The sequence below is a fragment of the Mustelus asterias genome, chromosome 4, assembly GCF_964213995.1.
Source record: "Mustelus asterias chromosome 4, sMusAst1.hap1.1, whole genome shotgun sequence".
NCBI lineage: Eukaryota > Metazoa > Chordata > Chondrichthyes > Carcharhiniformes > Triakidae > Mustelus > Mustelus asterias.
The window spans coordinates 33800364-33827832 of NC_135804.1; the positions used below are offsets into that span (position 1 = coordinate 33800364).

Here is a 27469-nt window from a genome sequence, read left to right on the forward strand (position 1 = left end):
AGCTATATTTTGATGGTGCAAACTGTAAGTAAACTACAAGTAAATGCTGGATTCTTACTTCTGTCCCACAGCATTAGTGTAAACCTTAAAAACAAATTACCATAGTAGAGCCTTACTGGCAGTGGTTTACCAGCTGTGGTCAAATGAGGTGCTAATGGCTTCAAGTTGTGGTTGAATGATCCACCATCACCTTAATGGGAAGACGGTTGTGTAATGGCATTGTGTCACTGGGCTAGTGATCCAGAGACCCAGTGTGGTGCTCTGTAGACCTGGATTTGAACCCTCCCATAGCTTCTCGGCCTTTTGGCTAAGATCAAGTGTAGTATGGTCGGCAGCCCATGGTCGGCCGCACTTGGTTGAGGTCATTAGGTTACACTGAAGCTTCATATGTTTCATATGAAGCAATTTTTAAAAGCGGCATCTCGGCCTTTTGGCTAAGATGCAAATGAGCTCAAGTCTTGGAGGAGGAACCTCCCCCTTCTCCAGTCAGCTTGGCTCATGTAGATCAGGCCCAGGACAGGGTGGTTTGGTCGCTCGCCCTGTCTTGTCGGCCTGGATCTGAAATGCCTCAACTTGTTGAGACTGAATTGGATTTGATTTGATTGAATTGGAAAAGTATTAAAAAAAAATTTGAACCCTCCCATAGCAGATGGTGACATTTGAATTCAAGGTTTGCAAGAATGATTCCAGGGATGAGAAACTTCACTTATGAGGATAGATTGGAGAGGATGAAGCTGTTTACCTTGGAGAGAAGAAACCTAAGATTTGTTAGAGATGTTCAAAATCAAGAGGGGGCTGGGCAGAGTAGCTAGGAAGAAATTTCCTGCTCGTAAAAGGATCGAGAAATATATTTAAGTTGATTTGAAAAAGAAGCAAAGGTGACGTAAGAAAAATCTTCTTTACACAGCCCGAGTAGTTTGGATCTGGAGTGCTCTGCCTGGAAGTATAATGGAGGCAGGTTCAATCCAGGCATTCAAGAAGGCATTTGATGATTATTTGAATAGAAACAATGTGCAGGAGTATGGGGTAAAAGGCACGCATGATACTTGTTTGGAAAACTGGTGCAGACACGATGGGCCAAACGTGCTGTAACATTTCTGTGATTAATGCTGATAAAACACTCGGCTATTCTCAGGTGGTAGGCCATTTAATATTAAAACTAGCATCCCATGAACTACATACAGTCCCAATTGCTATTTTGGGAGTTGGGTGGTGTGTGCGCTGAAGGTTGCCACAGTAATTACACGGTTAGTCCAGTTCAGTTTCTGGTCAACAAAACTCCCAGGATGTTGATAATTGGGTTTCAGCGATGGTAATGCCATTGAATGTCAAAGGCCGGTGGTTTGATTCTCTGTCTTGTTGGAGATGGTCATTGCCTGGCACTTGTGTGGCGTGAATTACTACTTGTCAGCCCAAGCCTGGATATTGTTCAGGTCTTGCTGCATTTCACATGAACAGCTTCAGTATCTAAGGAGTTGGGAATGGTGCTGAACATTGTGCAAACATCATCAAATATCCCCATGTCTGACCATATGATGAAAGGAAGGTCATTGATGAAGCAGCTGAAGATGGTTGGGCCTAGGACACTGCCCTGAGGCAGTGATGTCCTGGAGCTGAGATGCTTGATCTCCAGCCACCACAGCTTTCTTCCCTTGTGCTAGGTATGACTCCAACAAGGGGTGGGGTTTCCCCCTTATTCCCAATGACTCCAACTTTGCTAGGGCTCTTTGATGCCACACTAGGTCAAATGCTGCTTTGATGTCAAGGGCAGTCACTCTCACCTTACCTCTGTCATCCAAGGCTGGAATCAAACCCTGGTCCCTGGCAGCGTGAGGCAGCAGTGCTCGTCACTAAATCTGTATTTGGAGCGGCAGGGATTACTTAAGAACAGCCTGCATGGTTTCATTAAGGGGAGGTCATATCTGACCAATTTGATTGAATTTTTCGAAGAGGTGATCAGCTGTGTAGATGACAGCAATGCATTTGACATAAATATATATATATGAGTTTAAGAGCAGGGAGGTTATGCTGAAACTATATAAAATATTGGTTAGGTGACGAATAGCGTATTGTGTGCAGTTCTGGAATCCACATTATAGGACGGTCGTGATAGCATTGGACTCGGTGCGGAGGACATTTACCAGGATGTTGCCTGGCCTGGAGAATTTTAGTTATGAAGAGAAATTGGATTAACTGGGGTGGTTTTCCTTGGAGCAGAGGAGACTGAAGGGCATAAATAGTCAGGAAGAAACATTTCCTCTGGGTGGAGGGATCAATGACTAGGGGAAAAGTCTGCACTTGGTCAGGATTTTTTCTCTCAGAAGGTTGTGAGTCTTTGGAACTCTCTTCCTGAAAAGGCAGTGGAAGCAGAGTCTTTGAATATTTTTAAGGCAGAACTAGATAGATTGTTGATTAACAAGAGGGTGATAGGTTATTGGGGAGTAGGCAGGAATTTGGGGTTGAAGTTACAATCAGGCTTGAAGGGCCCAGTGGCCTACACCTCCTAATTTGTATGTTTGTTTGTTTGTCTGTGTGCCCTCCCTGCCACTGCAACACCGTCATCAGAGGGACTCCCCAGGATAGGGTCTCTGTTCCCCAGCATCATGCATTTACAGGGTAGAAAAGGTATTTGCCAAAGTTTTTGCAAGTTACTGCAAGAGATCTCCCCATACACTGAGATTTTGCCCTTCACACACTTTGGGAAGATGATGGCATCGTGGTATTGTCACTGGATTTGTAATCCAGAGACCCAGCATAATACCTTGGGGCCTGGTTCGAATCCCGCTGTAACAGATGATGAAATTTGAAATCAATAAAAAATATGGAAATAAAAATCTGACAATGACCATTAATTGCTGTAAAAATCTGGTTCACTAATCTCCTTTAGAGGAGGAAATCTGGTCTGGCCAACTCTTAAAATGGCCTAGCAAGCACAATTAGGAATTGGCATGTTAGAATTAAAAAAAACACCTGTTCCAACATGTCAGCATTGCATTTACTCCCAGCACAATGATTGACCCTCCAGGTGTAACTTTTGACCTTTGCAGTTATCCTCCAACCTGCCCCCATCACCCGCCATCCTGTACAGCTGAATATCCAGGACAACCATCTTCCTGAGAAGTACATTGCTGTGACGGTGGATCTGTCCACTCTCATTTTGCCAAACCCAGAATTCGCTTCTCCTTCTGTATCCCCTCCAGCAAACCTCAGCGCCCCTTTACACAGGACCCTCTCACCTTACTGGCTCCCACTGCCCCCTATAACCCTCATCATCTTTTCCTCCTGACAATTCCTTCAAGCGCCTTGATCATCAGTTGATACCACAGACCCTTCCCTCTGAACCCTGTTTCCTCTTCCCACACATGCCTGTTAACATGTTTACACCCCCAATGCCCATTCACACTTGCACAGCTCTGATTCCCATTCACACCTGCGCACTGCCCTCTGTTTGCACTTCACCGCGACCTTTCCACCCTCCCACTCCATAAACCACGATGTGGAGATGCCGGCGTTGGACTGGGGTGGGCACAGTAAGAAGTCTCTCAACCCCAGGTTAAAATCCAACAGGTTTATTTGGAGTCAGGAGCTTTTGGAGAGCTGCTCCTTCATCAGGTGAGTGGAGATAGATTCACAAACACTGCATTTATAGGCCAAGACACAATTACAAGATAATTACAGATTGGAATGTGAAGAATGGTTGGAATGTGAGTCTTTACAGGTACAAATAGTGTGCATGGAGGGAGGGATAATCACAGGTTAAAGAGACGTGAATTGTCTCAAGCCAGGACAGTTAGTAGGATTTTGCAACCCCGGGCAGTATGGTGATTCCAAATAAACCTGTTGGATTTTAACTTGGTGTTGTGAGACTTCTTACTGTGTCCATAAACCACCTCACACATTCCACATCCCTGCAGCATTCTCTGTTACCCCTACCATCCACAACCTTCTCAGCATCCACACGAGCCCCACCCTTTCATTCTTCTGCTCCTTGTTTAATTCACCCACTGCCCCCTTCACAGACCATTGCTGCCCCACACTATCTCATTCAGCATCCAGGTGCAGTGAGAAGAGTCATTGCCTGAAAAGTTTTGTAACTTGAAGATCCATGTTGTTGATGTATGACCCACCCACTCTACATGCCTGGTGTTTCAGGGTTCACAGTTGCTGGAGACCTCCATATTCTCTGCAGCTGCCCCAGGCCTTCTTCCAGGTGACTCTCGCCATGTCCTTACCATGTTGGCCCAGACATCTTCCTGACCAGTGTGATATCATCTGGCGGTGCAGATAATTGGACAGACGGGACTTTCATCCAGGCTTTCATGCACATGCCATTAACAGGATGCAAAATGGCTTCACGCCCGCCTCTGGCTGGAATGGTGACCCACCATGATGGGCGGGTGTGCACAATACCTCAGCCATTTCGTGCTGATGGGAAACTGATTTTCCAACTCCGACTGCACTGTTCCCCACATCCGCACCTCCAACCCTGCTTCCACCAATAAAGCCACTGCTCTTGGGATTGGAAAATTCCACCCATTGTCAGTAATCATGGACTGGAATAAATACTCTTTCCATGCTTTCTGTTTGATTGCTGTTGCCTGTAGTGAAAACAATGCTGGGTAAATCTCTGGGGGTTAAATCGAACAGCCCACACAACAGGCTTGCAATGCGCTTGTTCAATGTGATGCTGGCAGCTTGTTAAGTTTGTTCTGTCTGCTCATCACCATAACGTAGTGTGCATCCCTGGCTATGGCTGTACACCGCAGTGGAGACCAGAAATTGTCACATAGCAAAAGACTGAATAATTGAAAGGAAGTTGGACAGAGTGTGCTGCAAAGTCCTCGACATTCCACTGGACACCTGTTGGAGATGGTATGAAGAGGAAGTGTTGTATCCACAGATGGCTTCGAGACCCTCCAAAGTAACTCTCAGAAAGTAAAACAATTATATACCTGTGGCGAAAAGTGTGAGAAGTCAAGCCCTGGATGTAGAACTGCAAAATGTTTAATAGGCTCACACATATACTGAAGGTCAGTGAATTCATGAATTCATCTGAAGTACCGTATCCCACCAAATGCACCATTGTCTTTGCACACTGCTCAGTGCAAAAAACTCACCTACCAACAATCTCTATGAATGAGAATCTTACCTAACATTTATAGCTGAATCTTATTAGTGTCCACTTAATGGCACTTATCATTTTACACTTAATGGCACATGGTATCATTTTACAATATTTCTTTGTTCCCCAAAGTTTAACTTGTGTTTTAGACAGGTGTAACTGGTGAATTTACATTCCAAATTCTTGCCAACCACTCTAGAACCACAGGATTGTCACTTTCAGGCTCACAAAGTTACATGGCTTAAACTAGTTAACTATAATCGATAGCAGCCCTAACCTTAATGCCCATGTTTAAGAATGATGTGGAGATGCCGGCGTTGGACTGGGGTGGGCGCAATAAGAAGTCTCACAACACCGGGTTAAAATCCAACAGGTTTATTTGGAATCACGAGCTTTCGGAGCGCTGTTCCTTCATCAGGTGAGTGACCACTCACCTGATGAAGGAGCAGTGCTCCGAAAGCTCATGATTCCAAATAAACCTGCTGGATTTTAACCTTGTGTTGAGACTTCTTGCCATGTTTAAGAAAATATATCTGTAAGGGAAATTGAAATTGGTAATTGGTAATTGTGATGTTCCATTTGCGGGTGGGAGTGGAAATGATATTTGTTGTAAGGGTGATGGTCACTTTAAGAACTAGGTTCCTCAGGAGGAAGACTTCGTGTAAAATTCAGCATGTTTCCTGTAACTGACATGTGATCCTAATCAACCAGGAATTGATTCTAGGGTGTGTAGGTTCTTACGGTTTGGTTTCATTGCAGTGTTGCAACAAGCTGCATACAAGGAGCAACTGATTTAAAAGGATTCACTTGAAGATCAGTGTGCTGGCCAGAAGGATTGATAACTGAAGAACTCTTCAAACAGTGAGTTGGACTTCAGGGATAGCCACGCTGAGAAGAGAAAGAGAGAGTGTTTCTAGATGCAAGGGCTCCAGAGTTAAATAACATTATAGATCTGATCGGAGGTGGCTATGTTTCTGACACTAGTGACGCCTCTGTTGAGCTGGGAGTTTACAATCGAGAGGTAGTTGGAGGGGATTTGAAGGGGCTATCTTACCAAGAGTTTCAGGTGGCACAAAAAATCTTAAGCCTTATATGAAGTTTTGAAATAGTGCTCAGACCAAATAATTAAACTTCCCAATTAGGATGAGTATCTGACTTGGGTTTTTGGCGGATATAAGTCAAATGGCTGTAGAAAGAAATGTGAGTTAAGGAGTTTGCTTTAGAGTACAAATAACTGTGTTCATTGTACTTTTAATATATTTAAATTAACTAACTAGTTAAAACAGAATGTAGTTATTAGTATTCATGCTCTTTGATTTTTGTGTAGCAAAATTCTTTTGTAAACAGTCAACCTTGTGGGCATCAAATGCTGGCCTTGCCAACGTTGCCTGTATCCCAACAAAGAATTTTTAAAAACCCTTGGTTTTCAGAGTTCCAAAAGAATAATAACTTTATTGGTTCTCTACCAAGATCATAACACAATAAAAGATCACAGAATATTTTCAGTGTGTGAATAATTAATAAGGATTATTATATTAAGTACAAGGGTTCAATGTTCTAGCCATGGTGCACGCAGCCTAAGTTCTGCAAAGTCAGGAAAAGTGGGAGCTGAAAAATGGGATTTGCGCCAGATGTAAATCCGTTTGTGATCTTTCTGGTCCTTTCCCGCTGGCGCGAATCAGATCTCACCCAGAAACCTCTCTGCAAACTGGTGACAAACCCGCCCCCCCCGGCCCCGCCATCCCATGCGGGAAGATTGTTGGAATGGCACCTGTTTTGGCGCCCATTCTCACTTTACTACGGTAAGAAAATTGGTGCAATCAGGAGGCCGCCCAAACTGGGCAAGACGTCAATTTACATATTATTGCATTCATCATAATGTCATTAACAGACCTTCACGTCCAATCATCCCAGCTGCTTTTAGTACCTCGCTCACTGCTACTGGATCAGTATGGGCCTGCAGTGATAGTGGAGTCAGACACTTTAGGAACATTTAAGCGGTTATTGGATAGGCACATGGAGCACACCAGGATGATAGGGAGTGGGATAGCTTGATCTTGGTTTCAGATAAAGCTCGGCACAACATCGTGGGCCAAAGGGCCTGTTCTGTGCTGTACTGTTCTATGTTCTATACCTCTATATAAGTCGGAGTCTGGCGCTGCATTAGTATGGGTGAGCAAGGAGGTACGTCTTTGCGTTCAAACTGCTCCATGCTACTTAGAGGGGACTATTTTGTGGCGGTTGTGTTGCGGTTGGGGTCTTGGTGGGGCCCCCCACGTGCTGCGAGTGTGTGGCGGGGGGGTGGGGGGGGGAGAGGGTGGGGGGCTCTTGTTGCTCACGGGGTCCAACCTCGGACTTTCAGCACGGACCCAGGTCAGAGTGCTGATCTGGGATCATAGGGATCACTCATGGTCCCAGTGCACACAGCTGGAAGCACTGTTGTAGGTGGGGAGATTTTCTAAAAACTGTGAAATCTGACAGTGATGCAGCCTCAGGGCTTTTTAAGCAGCACTGCCTGTAGGTTCTGGGTCTCTGCCTGTGAGTGGGGGGGGCGGAGGAGGGGGGTGGTGGGATGGGTATTAAATTTGACTGGGACCAGGCCCAGCAGCAAGTCCGAGCTGCAGGATCCGCAGCCATCGCGGGGATGCCAAATGTGCAGAGGGCTATAGACTGCACCCAAGTCGCCTTTAAGGCCCCAGTCAAGAATCCAGCAAGATTCATGAACAGGGCTTCCATTCAATAAATGTGCAGTTGGCGTGTGAGCATCAGCTGAATATTATGCACGTCTGCGCCAGGCATCCTGGCAGCATGCATCTCAGCTTCATCTTGAGGAGCTCGGAAATTCCGGAGGTCTTTGAGGAGAAGCCCACGGTGCAGGGATGTCTTCTAGGGGACATGGGGTACCCGCTTCGGACATGGCTGATGATGCCTGTGCGGGGGGCCTAAGACTGAGGTGGAGGCCCGCTATAATGAGGCCCATGTTGCCACACGTAAAATAGTGGAGCGGTGCATCGGGCTCCTCAAGATGAGGTTCAGATGCCTGGACCACTCTGGAGAGGCCTTCCAATATAGCCCCTTGATATCGTCACACGTTGTGGCAATGTGCTGTGCCCTACACAACCTGACACAGCAGCGAGGAGACGTTTTGGAGGAGGAGGATGTGGAGGCTGACCAGCCGGGCTCCGCCGGAGAGGAGGCAGTCCAGCACGAGGAAGCTTCCCAGCAGGAGGAGGCAGAGGAGGGGGACGACAATGAAGAGCAACACCACCCAGACGCTGGAGGGCTGGCGGCAGCAAGGGTCAGGCATGCGAGGGAGGGCCTGATCCACATGTGGTTTGGCCACAAGGAGCCTGTGTTGCCACACATTGGTTCCATTCTACCCCCTCCCCCCTGCCCCTCCCACCCCCAAAACCGGAGTTCTATATTCTCCTGCAACATTGTAACACCAGAGTGGTGGGCCTGGGTACTCTGTGTTAGTTAGTTTCTGTGGAAGGCAGGAGGGTGATGACGACTCGCTATGCACCATTCTGATGATGCCCTGGTGCAAAGTAGTCTGGACTCCTACCTGAGCTCCGCATGCACGCTGGCACCTGGGCCCATGTCCGAGTAGTGGGTAAAGGATCACTAAACCCCCATGCAGGGCTGTGGGGAATTTGGGGTGGAGTAGGGGAGGAAATCTCTCAAAGGTTCTGGGGATGCCATGGCAGATGGTGTAAGTTGCTGCCAATGCATGCCACCCACCATAGCCAGTGATTTCTTTGAGCATTTGTTGTGGGAAATCACCACTCGGAGTCAGACTTAAAGATGATAAAAGATTATAGAGTATAAAAGTTGGCATATGATGTTGCAGTTATATAGAACGTTGGTTAGGCCACATTTGGAATACTGCGTCCAGTTCTGGTCGCCACACTACCAGAAGGACGTGGAGGCTTTGGAGAGAGTGCAGAAAAGGTTTACCAGGATGTTGCCTGGTATGGAGGGTATTAGCTATGAGGAGAGATTCAGTAAACTAGGATTGTTCTCCCTGGAAAGACGGAGGTTGAGGGGCGACCTAATAGAAATTTATAAAATTATGAAGGGCATAGATAGGGTGAACAGTTGGAAGCTTTTTCCCAGGTCAGAAATGGCAAACACAAGGGGTCACAAGTTCAAGGTAAGGGGGGGCAAGGTTCAATACAGACATGCGGGGGACGTATTTTACACAGAGGGTGGTGGGGGCCTGGAATGCACTACCAAGCAAGGTGGTTGAGGCAGACTCACTAGGATCATTTAAGACTTATCTAGATAGCCACATGAACAGACTGGGAATAGAGGGATACAAACATATGGTCTAGTTAGGAACACATGATCGGTGCAGGCTTGGAGGGCCGAAGGGCTTGTTCTTCGTTCTTTGTTCTTTGTTCTACATGCAGTTTATTGAACAAAGCTTTGGGAGAAGTGCTTGGCACTCCGCAGTGCTCGCAGTCAACTCCTCAATTTTAAAATGGCAGCTGAGCTTCTTTTATACATTTCAAAGAGTCGACAAGTACAGACATGAGCAGTTATTACATCATTAGCCTTGGTTAGTTACACACATTAGCCAATTATGCCCCCCTAGCAACAATTGACCTCCAATCACATTCCTTCAAAAACAACCGTTAACAAAACTTATTGTTTCGGTTCCGCTTTATCTTAAGCTAAGCTGACCATCTGGACCTCAAGGTCTGGATTTTTGTCTGTTCCGTAGTTTTTTATACAATAACAGGATGAAGCTCACAGGTTAGTTCGTTGTGCAATGTCTATGCCTAAGCCAGCACATTTTAATGTCTTTGCACAGAGTCCATTTTGTACCAGGTAACCATCTTGTATCTTCTAATTTCGGGATTCCATCTGGCGGCATCTCACTTTTACTCCAACACTGCCAATGCATGCCACCCACCATAGCCAGTGATTTCTTTAAGCGCCTTCATTTTCTCAGCGACAGAGCGCTGGGGGGCTTCTACCCCTGATATCAACATGCAGGTTCTCTCTGGGGTAAGGATGTTCCTGTTGGAGACACATCTGAGACAAATTAGCCACAGGTGGGTGGTGAAATGACATTTATTTGTGCCAATAAGTGTCTTAACGATAAGTAACAACATGCAAACATGTGAACATGAGACTTTAAAGTGCATAACTATTCTATCTACCCAGTGCTGCCCTTCACCCGTGCCATCTTAGTGCCGCTACAACTTCCTAACTTTACATGGCCTGCCACTACATTTCCGTCTCTCCCTAGAATGTACATCGGAGGTGGAGGTGGCCAGCTGTCTTCCGCGCCCTGAGGTCAGTGATGCCCCTGGCGATCATCCTCTGGAGGGCCTGGACCTTGAGGGCCCTGGCCAGCTTTTAGGTGTCTGAGATGGTTCCTTGACACCCTTTTCATCCCACCGCCCCTGAGATGCCCCGGTGTCAGGAAGGGGGGAGTCAGAAGGTGTAGCCACAGCTACTGTCTCCCGCGTGGAAAGCCCTGACATGGGCTGCAACCCTTCCTCCTCCCATGGGGTTCCTGTGGGCCCCTGGGTCACTCCATGAGACGCTGGTCCTTCTGCAGTGAGCTCCAGAAGCTCCGGCATCACCTGGCCCTGCCAGTCCTGGAGGACCACCTGTGTTCTAGCCATGGTGGCTGAGGCCTCTGCGATGGCGCTCTGAGTCGGGGGCCACCTCTCAATGGCCGTAGCAAATGCCCTCTAAGACTGGGCCACACTCTGCAGCCCCTCAGCTATTGCCCTCTGTGACTGGGCTACATTCTCAAAGGCTGTTGCCATAGCCCACTTTGTCTCAGCACTGTCCCGCTGGCTCTCCTGCAAGCTCTCAAGCCTCTCAGCCATGGGCCGCAGAGTCTTGAGAAGCCCGTTGAGTCCCTCAGCTGTGGCCCGCTGTGACTCAGCCGCGGCCCTCACGGACTCCGCTGTGGCCTGCTATGACTGGGCCATGGTCCTCTGAGACTCTGCTGTGGCCTGCTGTGACTTGGCCATCGCTTGGAGCCTGTCACTCATGGTGAGGATCCCCTGCCCCAGGCTTTCCACTGCAGACACCACCCTTGCAGTGTTGGCCTGGGAAACACGCAAGACAGGCAAAAGCTGATCCATCCGAAAGCTTTGGGACTCCTCCCAACAGCCTCGCAGTCGGTGCAGTGTTGCAGTCACCCCCTCCTGCATTTCCTGGCTCTGTTGCTGCATCTCCAGCAGCTGAAGGGATAACTGATCACAGAGGCCCAGCATGTAGCCTGGGGCCAGCTGAGTCCTCGCCTCCGGCAGGCCCCCGCGTGCCAGATGCCTTGGACATTCCCTCCCCCACTTGATGTATATCAGCAGACGTGTCGTGTGCACCAAAGAGTGACCCAGAAGTCTCGCCACTAACTGGACCCAACAATGTGAGAGTCTCTGGGATGATGACTTGCGAGAAGGAAGCTGACACCAAACTGGTGCCACCCATGGAGGTCCCTTCATCAGCATCTTCCAAGGAGTCTTCCAAGCTGTCAGGCAGCAGCAGTGAGGGCTGAGATGCCAGATGGCCCCGGGGGTTGGGGTCTCTTCCTGCAAGACAGGACAAAAGGAGGGAAAGGAATCTTGGATGCAGGCAACTTACTTGACATTTCTTCATTGCGTGGACCAATTGTCCGAATGTCCTCCTTTCCTACAAGATCCAGCGCCCACTCCTCAAAGGGGGTCAGGATTCATATCAGGCTCACCACCCCATCTTCATCCTCTCCCAATGATTAAGGGTGTTCTTCTCCTGTGGGGACAGAAGGAGCCATGAAAAATCTGATGACATGAGTCCTGCAGGGTATCAGGAGGTGACCCTCAGAGAGCAGGCGCTGTGATACTCTTGGCGGCGGGGGAGGAAGGCTGTGCTTGGGGGTCAGGGACTGGAAGCATGCAGGATGCTGGGGGTGGGGGGATCTGGGGGTGATTTAGGGGAAGATGCTCGATGGGGTCAAACTCTCACCCCTGCTGCTTGGATGAGGTCATTTATTTCCTTACGGCACTGCTTGCTGGTTTTCCTGGCCAACTCACAGATGCGGCCACTGCCTCCCAGGATGTTTTTCCATTTCTTCCCCTGGGATGGCGTCCTGCTCGGGGTAAGAGGGTGTCCTGTCTTGCCTCCACCACCTCCAGCAACCTGGCCAAGTCAGATGTGGAAAATCTGGGAGCTGCCTTTCTCGGTGCCATTTCTTCCTGCACTGCCTGCTTGTCTGTCCATCCTTGGGGTTTTTATGGAGCTGCCCCTTGTTAGGGCAGATCAGCTGCAGGCAGTTTGGCAGAGCATTCCAGCAATTTGCTTGTTAGAAGTGAGGGGAAGCCAAGTGGGCACTTGCAGATGTGCTGATGAGGGGGTGGGGGGTAGATTGTGCCTTTATGATGTCTGGGAGCTGGAGAGAGAGGGAGAGAGTGTCGTGTCAGACAGCCATCGGAGCCAGGGGGTAATGGGGGCCATGTACAAGTGGGTCCAGGGGTATGGGGGTAAGGGGTCAATAATGTTGGGAGGGTCCAATGTTCGTGGGGGTCAGGGGAGACTGTATCTGACCTGGGAGGGATCTGGCAGGGGAGCTGCTTTATTTTCGTTTTTTTTCTGCGCACGCGCAGTTTGAGGTTCTGATCAGACCTGCAGGTTTTCGGGCGTGTAAAGCCCCGCCTGCTGCCTCCTGCAGTGAGAAATGGACTCGCCCAAAATTTTAGAGACTGAGTGAATAAGATTGGACCTGAAAATGTGCCCAAAATACAGATCTGGAACTCTCTCAGTTTCACGTCCACCCGATACACAAAATCTCATAAAATTCCACCCATTGTGTTTACTAAGTGCAGAACCAATCAGATTGGGGATTATAAATACATATATTTGTAAATGATTGTTTTTCCAATGTGTCTGTTGAAAATATATTTTGTTATATTTAACCTCCAGTGACATATGATTTCTGAATCCTTTAGTTCACAAGATGCCTGTGCTCAATGATGACCTGATGCGCCTAGTGTGCCGTATTTCAGAGGTGGAGAACTTGCAAGTTGCAGTGAAATGCTCTGGCAAGGGGGCACTTGTGGCTGCTGTAGGGGCATTTGCAGGAGGCTTGATCGGTGGTCCTATAGGAATATTTTTTGGTAAGTGTTTAGTATTGACTTTAGAGAAAGAAGTTTGAAAATGACTAAAGAATAAAATAGATACTGAGTGTTCTTGGTTTAAATTATCCTGACAGAAACAGTAACCCATGGAATGAATGGGGAAATGCTTGCCTTTCAATACTGTGGAGAGGAATTTTGTGTGATAATGTCACTGACAATTTATCGACTATTACCTTCATCACAAAAGGTTCAGAAAGTAATGAAGAAAGGTACTTGTGAACCACATATTTTAAGGATTATTGGTGAGACCCTGCTATCCATAACATTTGTTAATGACTGAAACCTGGACAAGCATTTTGCAAAAAGATGTAGCAAATGACACCAAGTTGTTTGGGAAACCTGGAAAGATATTTGACCTGGTTTTTACTAGTTAGAATAGCCTTAGCGATTATGATAGTAATCCACAATGGCAAGTTAGATAATTTAATTCAATCAATCTGTGACCAGATAAAATAACCAAGAAAGCTGCTGGAGTGCAAAAACAGAACTGGTACACTAATCTCCCTTAGAGAAATAAACCCTCCAGCCCTGCCAGCCTAGCGTACAATGTAGCATCAGCTTCAACCTACATTATTGATTTTTAACACATTCACAGCAAGGAGGGATAAATAATAAATCTGGCCTTGTCAGCACCTCAATAACAATTAGAAGGCTGAGGGGGGATCTTATAGAGACCTATAAGATAATGAAAGGGCTGGATAGGGTAGAAAGGAAACTAGAACTAGAGGGCACAGCCTCAAAATAAAGGGGGGGGTCAGTTTAGGACAGAGTTGAGGAGGAACTTCTTCTCTCAGAGGGTGGTGAATCTCTGGAATTCTCTGCCCACTGAAGTGGTGGAGGCTACCTCGTTGAATATGTTTAAATCACGGATAGATGGATTCCTGATCGGTAAGGGAATTAGGGGTTATAGGGATCAGGCGGATAAGTGGAACTGATCCACTTCAGATCAGCCATGATCTTATTGAATGGCGGGGCAGGCTCGATGGGCTAGATGGCCTACTCCTGCTCCTATTTCTTATGTTCTTATGTCCTTAATTATAAAAATTAAATGGCCTCAAAATGGGCTTGGTAGTTGTTCCAGCTGAGAGTTATCAGAGTTTTAATGTCAATAGCTGAAATGTTTCAGCACCACAGCTGGCTCTGTTGTTAAGCAGGGAGGGACAAAGAGGACTAGAGCAATAGTTATTGGGGACTCTATAGTTAGAGGTGCAGATAGGCGCTTCTGTGGATGTGAAAGAGACTCCAGGATGGTATGTTGCCTCCCTGGTGTCAGGGTCCAGGATGTCTCTGAATGGACAGAAAGCATTCTGAAGGAAGAGGGTGAACAGCCAGATGTTATGGTACGTATTGGTACTAACAACATAGGTAGAAAGAGTGATGAGGTCCTGCAGCAGCAATTTAGGGAGTTAGGTAGAAAGTTAAAAAGCAAGACCTCTAGGGTTGTAATCTCAGGATTACTCCCTGTGCTAGTGAGGCTAGAAATAGGAAGACAGTACAGCTTAACACATGCTAAACAGCTGGTGTAGGAGGGAGGGTTTCAGATATCTGGACCATTGGGGTCTCTTCCGGGGCAGTTGGGATCTGTACAAGGACGAGTTGCATCTAAACTAGAAGGGCATGAATATTCTGGCCAGGAGGTTTGCTAGTGTCACACGGGAGGATTTAAACTAGTTTGGCAGGGGAGTAGGAAACAAAGCAAAGGTGAATTAGCTGAAGGGGAACCAGAGAGTAGGGCCAGTAAGACTCAGAAACAGCTGGCAGGGTGGGGTTGCTAATCAAAGAGGGTCTGGTAGACTGAAGTGTATTTGTTTCAATGCGAGAAGTGTAACAGGTAAGGCAGATGAACCTAGAGCTTGGATTAGTACTAGGAACTTTGATGTTGTTGCCATTACAGGGACTTGGTTAAGGGAAGGACAGGATTGGCAGCTTAACATTCCAGGATACAGATGTATCAGGCGGGATAGAGGGGGATGTAAAAGGGGTGGGGGAGTTAAGGAGAATATCACAGCTGTACTGCGGGAGGGCACCTCGGAGGGCCCACACAGCGAGGCAATATGGGTAGAGCTCAGGAATAGGAAGGGTGTAGTCACAATGTTGGGAGTTTACTACAGGCCCAAACTGTCAGCGGGAGATAGAGGAACAGATATGTAGGCAGATTTTGGCAAGTTGTAAAAGTAACAGGGCTGTTGTGGTGGGAGATTTTAACTTCCCCTATATTGACTGGGACTCAGTGCTCGGGGCGTGGATGGGGCAGATGGGAGCATCCAGGAGGGCTTTTTGAAACAGTTTGTGGATAGTCCAACTAGGGAAGGGGCCATACTGGACCTGGTATTGGGGAATGAGCCCGGCCAGGTGGTCGATGTTTCAGTCGGGGAGCAGTTCGGGAACAGTGACCACAATTCAGCAAGCTTTAAGGTACTGATGGATAAAGATAAGTGCAGTCCTCTAGTTAAGGTGCTAAATTGGGGGAAGGCTAATTAAACAATATTAGGCAGGAACTGAAGAATTGGGAGCAGATGTTTGAGGGCAAATCAACATCTGGCATGTGGAAGGCTTTCAAGTGTATGTTTATAGGGATTCAGGACCGGCACATTCCTGGAAGGATGAAGGATAAGTACGGCAAGTTTTGGGAACCTTGGATAACGAGAGATATTGTGAGCCTAGTCAAAGAGAAAAAGGAAGCATTTGTCAAAGCTAGGAGGCTTGGAAAACATGAAGCAAGTGTGGAATACAAGGAAAGTAGAAAGAAACTTGAGCAAGGAGTAAGGATGGCTAAAAGGGGGCACGAAAAAGCATTGGCCAGCAGGATTAAGGAAAATTCCAAGGCTTTTTATACATATATAAAGAGCAAGAGGGTAGCCAGGGAGAGGGTTGGCCCACTCAAGGACAAGGGAGGGAATCTATGCATGGAGCCAGAGGAAATGGGCAAGGTATTAAATGAGTACTTTGCATCAGTATTCACCAAAGAGAAGGACTTGGTGAATGATGAGTCTGGGAAATGGTGTGTAGATAGTTTGAATCATGTTGAGATCAAAAAGGAGGAGGTATTGGGGTTCTTGAGAAACATTAAGGTAGACAAGTCCCCAGGGTCTGATGGAATATACCCCAGAATACTGAAAGAGGCAAGGGAGGAAATTGCTGGGGCCTTGAGAGAAATCTTTGTATCCTCACTGGCTACAGGGGAGGTCCCGGAGGATTGGAGAATAGCCAATGTTGTTCCTTTGTTTAAGAATGGTAGCAAGAATAATCCAGGTAATTACAGGCCGGTGGTCTTACATCAGTGGTAGGGAAATTATTGGAGAGGATTCCTCGAGACAAGATTTATTCCCACTTGGAAGTAAGTGGACGTATTAGTGAGAGGCAACATGGTTTTGTGAAGGGGAGATCGTGTCTCATGAACGTGATCGAGTTTTTCGAGGAAGTGACGAAGATGATTGATGAGGGTAGGGCAGTGGATGTTGTCTACATGGATTTCAGTAAGGCCTGTGACAAGGTCCCTCATGGCAGACTGGTGCAGAAGGTGAAGTCGCATGGGGTCAGAGGTGAGCTGGCTACGTGGATACAAAACTGCTCGGTCAAAGAAGACAGAGAGTAGCAGTGGAAGTGTGCGTTTCTGAATGGAGGGCTGTGACAAGTGGCGTTCCTCAGGGATTAGTGCTGGGACCTTTGCTGTTTGTAATATATATAAATGATTTGGAGGAAAATGTAACTGGTTAGTAAGTTTGCGGACGACACAAAGGTTGGTGGATTTGCGGATGGCGATGAGGACCATCAGAGGATACAGCAGGATATAGATCAGTTGGAGGCTTGGGCGGAGAGATGGCAGATGGAGTTTAATCCGGATAAATGTGAGATAATGCAGTATCTAATACAGATAGGAAATATACAGTAAATGGCAGAACCCTTAAGGGTATTGATAGGCAAAGGGATCTGGGTGTACAGGTACACAGGTCACTGAAAGTGGCAATGCAGGTGGAGAACAAAGAACAATACAGCACAGGAACAGGCCCTTCGGCCCTCCAAGCCTGCGCTGCTCATGTGCCCACTAGACCATTCTTTTGTATCCCTCTATTCCCAGTCTGTTCATGTGGCTATCTAGATAAGTCTTAAACGATCCCAGCGTGTCCACCTCAATCACCTTGCTTGGCAGTGCATTCCAGGCCCCCACCACCCTCTGTGTAAAATACGTCCCCCTGACATCTGTGTTGAACCTTGCCCCCCTCACCTTGAACCCGTGACCCCTTGTGTTCGTCACCTCCGAACTGGGAAAAAGCTTCCCACTGTTCACCTCACCCTATCTATGCCCTTCATAATTTTATACACCTCTATTAGGTCGCCCCTCATCCTCCGTCTTTCCAGGGAGAACAACCCCAGTTTACCCAATCTCTCCTCATAGCTAAGACCCTCCATACCAGGCAACATCCTGGTAAACCTTCTCTGTAGGTAGTCAAGAAGGCATATGGCATGCTTACCTTCATTGGCTGGGGCATTGAGTTTAAAAATTGGCAAGTCATGTTGCAGCCTTAGTTAGGCCGCACTTGGAATATAGTGTTCAATTCTGGTCGCCACACTACCAGAAGGCTGTGGAGGCTTTGGAGAGGGTACAGAAAAGATTTACCAGGATGTTGCCTGGTATGGAGGGTATTAGCTATGAGGAGAAATTGGAAAAACTTAGTTTGTTCTCACTGGAACGACAGAGGTTGAGGGGCGCCCTGATAGAAGTCTACAAGATTATGAGAGGCATGGACAGAGTGGATAGTCAGAAGCTTTTTTCCAGAGTGGAAGATTCAATTACTAGGGGGCACAGGTTTAATGTGCGAGTGGCAAGGTTTTAAAGGAGATGTACAAGGCAGATTTTTTACACAGAGGGTGGTGAGTGTCTGGAACTCGTTGCCGGGGGAGGTAGTGGAAGCGGATACTGTAGTGACTTTTAAGGGGCGTCTTGACAAATGCATGAATAGGATGGGAACAGAAGGATATGGTCCCCGGAAGGGTCAGGGTTTAGTTAAGTCGGGCAGCATGGTCGCTGCAGGCTTGGAGGGCCGAAGGGCCTGTTTCCTGGGCTGTACTGTTCTTTATTCTTTGTTCAAACTGGTGCAGGGACAATGGGCTGAATGACTCTTTAAACACTGCTGAAGCTTTGTGATGTGTGGATTCTCGGTGAGGATATGATCAGGTCTGGCTGTAATATCCTCCATGATTAAATCATCTGCTGATACTCAATATTCGGGCCCCAGTCTAAAAAATAGCTCATTGGTCAAAGGAGCGGAAGACGGGTGGGACTCAGAGGAATGCAGCCAAATATGAACATCTTCAAGAAGAGGCACATCCTTTTAAAAAGTAGAAAATAAACAATTTTCAAATGTTTGTTTTTGGTTTTTATTCTCCCTCGGTGGTGCAGTCGGTGGGTGCCTTGGTGCCTTGATGACAAGTGGACAGTTTAAACCAATACCTCAGATTATTAGGGAACTGCCGCCGAATCAACAACAGATGTTGGTTGATGATGTGCAAAATATTGTCCAACATTTGGACTGGATTAATGCAAGAGACCTGATATTATTAGTGATGGGAAATGCTGGTCTGAAGAGGAGGGTGATTGCAGCAATAGGTAAATTTTTTTTAAAGGAACTCAATGCTAAAGTGCGACACATTAACTGAAACTTATATAAATAAGATGCCTTTTCTAGAAATCTAAATTGGATTGCATATGCTGTAACGCAAGTAAGAGGAACATTAGTTTTTGCCTGTAGAAATTCATAAATCTATAAAGGATGTAATTTGGTCTGGCTGCAATGGCACTGGGGAATCTATGTGCTGAATTCTATTCGCTTATGAACATAATACCGAACTAAATTCAGAACCAGGATTTTTAAGATCTGTTTTATTTGTTTGATGGTCATACCGCTTGCTGTTAAACTGTCACAAGTCATTTGGAATGAAAGCTGTTTTATATATAGGGTATATAGGAAAATTAAATAAAATTGGATCTGATTTTCAAAGGCTTGTGACGTGGGAAATAAAGGGTTAATATGATTATTATGAGTTATAAAATGAGTTATACTTATAAAAATTGTTCCTTTTACTGTATTTATCCATTACACCTGGATTACATCCCTAGCCTGTTATTCTACACGTGTTTCATTAGAGATGTTTCTGCAGCCGATAAATTTGAACTGTTTTGGGTTTTGTTACATTTTATACTTTCCTGGTAGATTGCTTGAATGTGAGAATAGGATAGTGTGTTCTATGAAGGCCAATGGCTTCTATGAACAATCAAAATAAGCTTGCGCATGTGGTCAGCTGACGTTTTTTGTATAACTGTACGCTATTGTAATTGCTCTTTGAGAGATTCTGGAGCTTGAATCTTTTCCCAGCATACTTGTAATAAAATGTTTGTTTTTAACCATCTTCAGACACCGAGTGGCATTTGTCTCACGACAGTTTGTTAATGCTGTTTCAGTTATATTACAAATGGAGAGGAATGAATTAAATTGGTAATACGTCACAAACTTGGTATTTATATCAAACTGTGATCATTTCAAACACAGTGGATGGATACAGGCTGGAGTTCTGGAAGAAAGGATATAGCCGAGCCCAGAGTCACTCTGAAATATTGAACAAACGATTCATCCGACTAAATATGATGCAAAGACAAGTACATAGAATCTGACCTGAAATCTGAGTGAGCAAATTGTAATTTAAGGTGAATATGGTATTCCGTGCTGCACCAAAGCAATTGTAAATAAAAGGTTACAGGGAGGACTTGCTGCTGAACTTGACACCAATATCCTCAAATAAACTAAAGAGTTCACAGGGCCAATGAAAAGTGCCCAATGTGTTAGGAGAGCACATTGTAAATGCAAATTATAAAAATGAGGTTATAACACAATGGATGGCACAGTGGTTAGCACTGCTGTCTCACAAGGCCAGGGATCCTGGTTCGATTCCGGCCTTGAGTTACGGTCTGTGTAGAGTTTGTACGTTTTCCCTGTATGTGCATGTGTTTCCTCCCACAGTTCAAAGACGTGCAGATAAGGTGGATTGGCCATGCTAAATTTCCCTTTAGTGTCCCAAGATGTGGAGGTTAGGGGGATTAGCCATAGTAAATGGGTGGGGCATTGGGGGTGGGCCTGGGTAAGATGCTCTGTCCGAGAACGGGTGCAGACTAGATGGGCCGAATGCCCTCCTTCTGCACTGTAGGGATTCCATGAATCTATGATAATGGGGACTATGAAAAATTTGAGAACACGTGCTTATGGATTCGAACCTACAAATGGGATCATTAAATTAATAAGTAGATCAAGCAGAAACTGGACATCGAATGGATACTAATCATAAATATAATCACACTAATTACGGGGGGGAATTCACTGGCCCTGTTCCCCACTGGCTGGCATCCCGACATCCCACTGACTGAGGCACCAGGGCTAAACCAGGATTCCCAATGGGTGCCAAACCCATCACCATTCACCCAAATGGCCCCACAGGCCCCCAGACCGGGTGGGAACCCATTGATTATGCAAAAGTGCTCATTGTAATCTCATTAGTGGGCTGGAAGCCTGATTCAGCATCTTCCCAAAATACACCCGTCTCCCCAACTGGAAGCCACGTGGGCATGAATTGGTGCTGCTTTGAAACGTGGGGCCCTGGCACCATGGATTCTGAGGGTGCGCAAGGAGGTAAGTGCCCTTTATTTATGTATAGGGCAGTTGTACATTTTGACTGGGGGAAGGGGTTGGGTTCGTGCTGAAGGGCAGTGGGTGACATCAGGGGGTTTCCTCTACATTGGCTCTACCACAGCATTGCAAAGGTTCCAGCAAAGGCACACTTCTCTCAGTGACAACATTCTTCACTCTGTGGCACCACAGCACATTCTTCAGAAAGAGTCTCTCGCCTGCCCATAATTAACATCTACACCACACAAACAGGTGCCACAGCTCAGACAGGAAGGCCGGACCCTCACTGAGGCCCCACCCCCCTCACCAATCCCCACCCACTTTGGACTTGAAGGGAGTCACAAAGCCTATCGCAAACACCCAATGTTGCGGACACTGGCTCCTAATGTGTGCGGGAGAGTTTGTGAGGAATGTAGTTTTTCACACTAAGGGGCTGCATCACAGGAGCCTGAATGGTACAGGGCTATAGTGTCAACTCTGTGTCCTGGAAGGGACAGGGGGTTGTGAGGGAAGGAGGGGGGGTGGGGGGGAAGTGTGGGATGTGTGGAGTTGGATAGTGTCCTGCTATTCGATCCTTTTGTGCCTGGTATAGCATAGCTCTTTGAAGTCTGGCTACTTGCCTGGAAGAGGATGAGGTGATGTTCACTCAGGATGTTCCGCCAGGTATCTTTCCTCACCCCAGAGAAGAACTGTGCCCTCTCACAATCATGCTAGCCCCGATCCTACTGTCAACACTCCATCATTCTCAATGATTCAGCAATCCCCCCAGGCTTAGGGGAAGAGGCAATCACAGGCAGGACCTGAGGCTCACAGCCATGGTGCTGTAGAGGGGCATCCACTTGCAGCAGAACATGCTCTGCACCATAACTGACGAATTGAAGGGCGGGATGATCCGGGCTGGAGGACATGGATCAAGATGGGGGACCATGGGTCAGTTTCCATCATGATACAAGCTGGCTGGTGTGGCCAGCAGCTCCTGAAGGCTGGGTTGGGTGGCAGGAAGGGTGAGGGTCAGTCAGTGTTCAAGCACTGGACCACAATGAGATTAGCGAAGACTCGAGGGCCAAAGGATGGATAACATTGCTGACTCTCTTTCTCCTTTCCACCATCATTAATGAAGTGCTTCGACAGGTTATTCATGGCATGGATCAATTCCAGCCTCCCAGACTGTCTGGATCCACTACATTTCACCTATTGCCACAACAAGTCCATTTCCCTGGCCCTATACTCAACCCTGGATAACAAAGACACCGATGTCAGACTCCTATTTATTGACTACAGCTCAGCCTTCAACACCATTATTCCTACAAAACTCATCTCCAAACTCCATGGCCTGGGCTCGGCTCCTCTCTCTGCGACTGGATCCTAGACTTCCTAACAGATCGCAATCAGTAAGGCTAGGCAACAACACCTCCTCCATGATTATCCTCAAGACCAGTGCCCTGCCCCAAAGGCTTTATCCTCAGCCCCTTACCATACTGTTTATACACAAATGAGTGTGTGGCCAAATTCCCCTCCAACTCGATTTTCAAGTTTGCTGAAGATACCACTGTAGTTGGTCGGATCTCAAACAATGAGACAGAGTACAGGAAAGGGATAGGGAATCTAGTGTATTGGTGCGGCAACAATAATCTCTCCCTCAATGTCAACAAAGCGAAGGAGATAGTCATCGACTTCAGGAAACGTAGTGGAGGACATACCCCTGTCTACATCAATGGGGACGAAGTAGAAATGGTCAAGAGCTTCAGATCGCCAACTACCTGACCTGTTGCCTCCATGCTGACGCTGTAGTTAGGAAAGCCCACCAACGCCTCTACTTTCTCAGGAGGCTAAGGATGTTTGGCATGACCGCTCCAACTCCCACCAACTTTTACAGATGCACCATAGAACGCATTCTTTTTGGATGTATCACAGCTTGGTATGGCTCCTGCTCTGTCCAAGACCACAAGAAACTCAAAAGGTCAAGAACGAAACCCAGTCCATCATGCAAACCAGCCTCTCATCCATTGATTCTGTCTACATGGAGGAGTACAATGAAAGTAGGAAAATACTCAAACGGGGAATTAGAAGAGCAAAAAGGGGTCATGAAATGTTCTTGGCAGACAGGATTAAGGAGAATCCCAAGGCATTTTATTCATACGTTAGGAACAAAAGGGTTGTTAGGGAAAAAATCGGACCTCTCAGGGACAAAAGTGGGGACTTATGCTTGGAGCCCAAAGAAGTAGGGGAGATCCTAAATGAATACTTTGCGTCGGTATTCACAAAGGAGAGGGATGTGTTGACTGGGAGTGTCTCGGAGGGGAGTGTTGAACCGTTGGAGAAAATCTCCATTACAAAGGAGGAAGTGTTAGGTTTGTTAGAGAATATAAAGACTGACAAATCCCCAGGGCCTGATGGAATCTATCCAAGGCTGCTCAGGGAGACGAGAGGTGAAATCGTTGGGCCTCTGACGCAAATATTTGTCTCGTCACTGGACACAGGTGAGGTCCCAGAGGATTGGAGGATAGCCAATGTGGTCCCGTTATTTAAGAAGGGTAGGAAGGATAACCCGGGTAATTATAGGCCGGTGAGCTTGACGTCCGTGGTGGGGAAGTTGTTGGAGAAGATTCTTAGAGATAGGATGTATGCGCATTTAGAAAGGAATAAACTCATTAACGATAGTCAACATGGTTTTGTGAGAGGGAGGTCATGCCTCACTAACCTGGTGGTGTTTTTTGAAGAAGCGACCAAAATGGTTGACGAAGGAAGGGCCGTGGATGTCGTCTATATGGACTTTAGTAAAGCGTTTGACAAAGTCCCTCATGGTAGGCTGGTGAAAAAGGTTGGATCCCATGGGATAAAGGGGGAGGTGGCTAGATGGGTGGAGAACTGGCTTGGTCATAGAAGTGGAGATGCCGGCGTTGGACTGGGGTAAACACAGTAAGAAGTTTAACAACACCAGGTTAAAGTCCAACAGGTTTATTTGGTAGCAAAAGCCACACAAGCTTTCGAGGCTCTGAGCCCCTTCTTCAGGTGAGTGGGAATTCTGTTCACAAACAGAACTTATAAGACACAGACTCAATTTACATGAATAATGGTTGGAATGCGAATACTTACAACTAATCCAGTCTTTAAGAAACAAAACAATGGGAGTGGAGAGAGCATCAAGACAGGCTAAAAAGATGTGTATTGTCTCCAGACAAGACAGCCAGTGAAACTCTGCAGGTCCACGCAACTGTGGGAGTTACAAATAGTGTGACATAAATTCTGATTATCATGCGATCCTAGAATCAGAATTTATGTCACACTATTTGTAACTCCCACAGTTGCGTGGACCTGCAGAGTTTCACTGGCTGTCTTGTCTGGAGACAATACACATCTTTTTAGCCTGTCTTGATGCTCTCTCCACTCCCATTGTTTTGTTTCTTAAAGACTGGATTAGTTGTAAGTATTCGCATTCCAACCATTATTCATGTAAATTGAGTCTGTGTCTTATAAGTTCTGTTTGTGAACAGAATTCCCACTCACCTGAAGAAGGGGCTCAGAGCCTCGAAAGCTTGTGTGGCTTTTGCTACCAAATAAACCTGTTGGACTTTAACCTGGTGTTGTTAAACTTCTTACTTGGTCATAGAAGACAGAGGGTGGTAGTGGAAGGGTCTTTTTCCGGCTGGAGGCCTGTGACTAGTGGTGTACCGCAGGGCTCTGTATTGGGACCTCTGCTGTTTGTGATTTATATAAATGATCTGGAAGAAGGAGTAACTGGGGTGATCAGTAAGTTTGCGGATGACACAAAACTGGCAGGACTTGCAGATAGTGAGGAACATTGTCAGAGGCTACAGAAGGATATAGATAGGCTGGAAATTTGGGCAAGGAAATGGCAGATGGAGTTCAATCCTGATAAATGCGAAGTGATGCATTTTGGTGGGAATAATGTAGGGAGGAGCTACACGATAAATGGAAGAACCATAAAGGATGTAGAGACGCAGAGGGACCTGGGTGTGCAAGTCCACAGATCTTTGAAGGTGACGTCACAGGTGGAGAAGGTGGTGAAGAAGGCATATGGCATGCTTGCCTTTATAGGACGGGGCATAGAGTATAAGAGTTGGGGTCTGATGTTGCAGATGTATAGAATGTTGGTTCGGCCGCATTTGGAATACTGCGTCCAGTTCTGGTCACCACACTACCAGAAGGACGTGGAGGCTTTGGAGAGAGTACAGAGGAGGTTTACCAGGATGTTGCCTGGTATGGAGGGGCTTGGTTATGAGGAGAGATTGGGGAAACTGGGGTTGTTCTCCTTGGAAAGACGGAGGATGAGGGGAGACTTAATAGAGGTGTATAAAATTATGAAAGGCATAGATAGGGTGAACGGTGGGAAGCTTTTCCCTGGGTCGGTGATGACGTTCACGAGGGGTCATAGGTTCAAGGTGAAGGGGGGGAGGTTTAACACAGATATCAGAAGGACATATTTCACACAGAGGGTCGTGGGGGCCTGGAATGTGTTGCCGGGCAAGGTGGTGGAGGCGGACACACTGGGAACGTTTAAGACTTATCTAGACAGCTATATGAACGGAGTGGGAATGGAGGGATACAAAAGAGTGGTCTAGTTTGGACCAGGGAGCGGCGCGGGCTAGTTGTTCCTTGTTTCTCGTTTCAAGGCTTCATTCTATGATCATCTTGCTGGTGCCAGTACAGAGCGAGACTGCGGATAGTTGGGAACCTGTCTCGGGGGCAGGGAATTCATATGGTGTTCGTGGAAGTGGAAATGACTAGGGTTGGGAAGCATTTTCCGATCGGGGCCATTGTGATCTCCTGGACTCGTTTCGATCGCCTCAGGGGGTCGGAGAGGAATTTCCCAGATTTTTTTTCCCCATATTGGCCCTGGGGTTTTTCACTCTGGGTTTTCGCCTCTCCCTGGAGATCACATGGTCTGGAATGGGGGGGGTGGGGGTGAGTTAATAGGTTGTAATGAACAAAGCATCGTAGCTGTGAGGGACAGCTCGGTGGATAGGATATTGGTATGTAGATAGGCTGGAAAATTGGGCGGGGATCCTGGTTTCAGGATTCAATCCTGGACCGGGGAGCGGCGCGGGCTTGGAGGGCCGAAGGGCCTGTTCCTGTGCTGTATTGTTCTTTGTTCTTTGTTCTTTGTACATTTCCCGCTGCTTCAGAAAAGCAGCCAGCATTCTCAAGGACGCCAAGAACCCCAGGCTTACTCTCTTCCACCTTTTCCACTGGTAAAAAGATACAAAAGTCTGAGGTCATGTACTAACTGACTCAAGAACAGCTTCTTCCCAGCTGCCATCAGACATTTGAATGGACCTACCTTATATTAAGTTGATCTTTTTCTACACCCTAGCTATGACTATAACACTACATTCTGCACTCTCTCCTTTCCTTCTCTATGAATGGTATGCTTTGTATAGCGCGCAAGAAACAATACTTTTCACTGTATGTTAATACAGGTGACAATAATAAATCAAATCAAAATCACCTCCACACAGATTCAGGATGCTTTTCAGACTTGAGCCATGTCAGCTCGTATTAATCCTGGTGCCTGCTGCCAAGACAGATTGACCCCAGCCAACCACAACCTTCCCTGACACCTCTCAGCATCCACACCAGCCCCACCCTTTCATTCTTCTGCTCCTTCTCTAATCCACCCACTGCCCCCTTCACAGACCATTGCTGCCCCACAGTATCTCATTCAGCATCCACGTGCAGTGAGAAGATCCACCGCCTTAAAACTTCCATAACTTGAAGATCCATGTTGCTGATGTCTGACCCACCCACTGCTACACATCTGGTGTTTCAGGTTTCACAGTTGCTGGAGGCCTCCATATTCTCTGCAGCTGCCCCAGGCCTTCTTCCAGGTGACTCTCGCCATGTCCTTCCACGTTGGCCCAGACATCTTCCTGACCAGTGTGATATGCTGGTGATGCAGATAATTGGACACATGGGACAATTTCACCCACGCTTTCATGTACATGCTTCACGCCCGCCTCTGGCTGGAATGGTGACCCACCATGATGGGCGGGTGTGCACAATGCCACAGCCATTTCATGCTGATGGGAAACTGATTTTCCAACTCCGACTGCACTGTTCCCCACACCCGCACCTCCAACCCTGCTTCCATCAATAAAGTCATGATGTGGAGATGCTGGCGTTGGACTGGGGTGAACACAGTAAGAAGTCTCACAACACCAGGTTAAAGTCCAACAGGTTTATTTGGTAGCAAATACCATAAGCTTTCGGAGCGCTGCTCCTTCGTCAGATGGAGTGGAAATGTGCTCTCAAACAGTGCACAGACACAGAAATCAAGTTACAGAATACTAATTAGAATGCGAATCCCTACAGCCAGCCAGGTCTTAAAGGTACAGACAATGTGGGTGGAGGGAGCATTTTAAACACAGGTTAGAGATGTGTATTGTCTCCAGACAGAACAGCTAGTGAGATTCTGCAAGTCCAGGGGGCAAGCTGTGGGGGTTACTGATAATGTGACATAAATCCAACATCCCGGTTTAGGCTGTCCTCATGTGTGTGGAACTTGGCTATCA

At 46.9% G+C, this 27469-nt stretch overlaps 1 protein-coding gene and 1 pseudogene across 1 annotated transcript in view; both read left to right on the forward strand.

The window, feature by feature from the left end:
- Positions 1–287: 287 nt before the first annotated feature.
- LOC144493239 (U2 spliceosomal RNA) lies at positions 288–461 on the forward strand (annotated as a pseudogene).
- Positions 462–5881: 5420 nt separating this feature from the next.
- The window catches only part of LOC144493096 (protein C19orf12 homolog), a 28898-nt gene continuing 7310 nt past the window's right edge, over positions 5882–27469 (forward strand). Inside the window, exons 1-2 of the mRNA XM_078211998.1 lie at positions 5882–5983; positions 13072–13239. Coding sequence (XP_078068124.1) covers positions 13080–13239 — 160 coding nt within the window. The 5' untranslated portion in view covers positions 5882–5983; positions 13072–13079. The remainder of the gene's footprint in view (positions 5984–13071; positions 13240–27469) is intronic.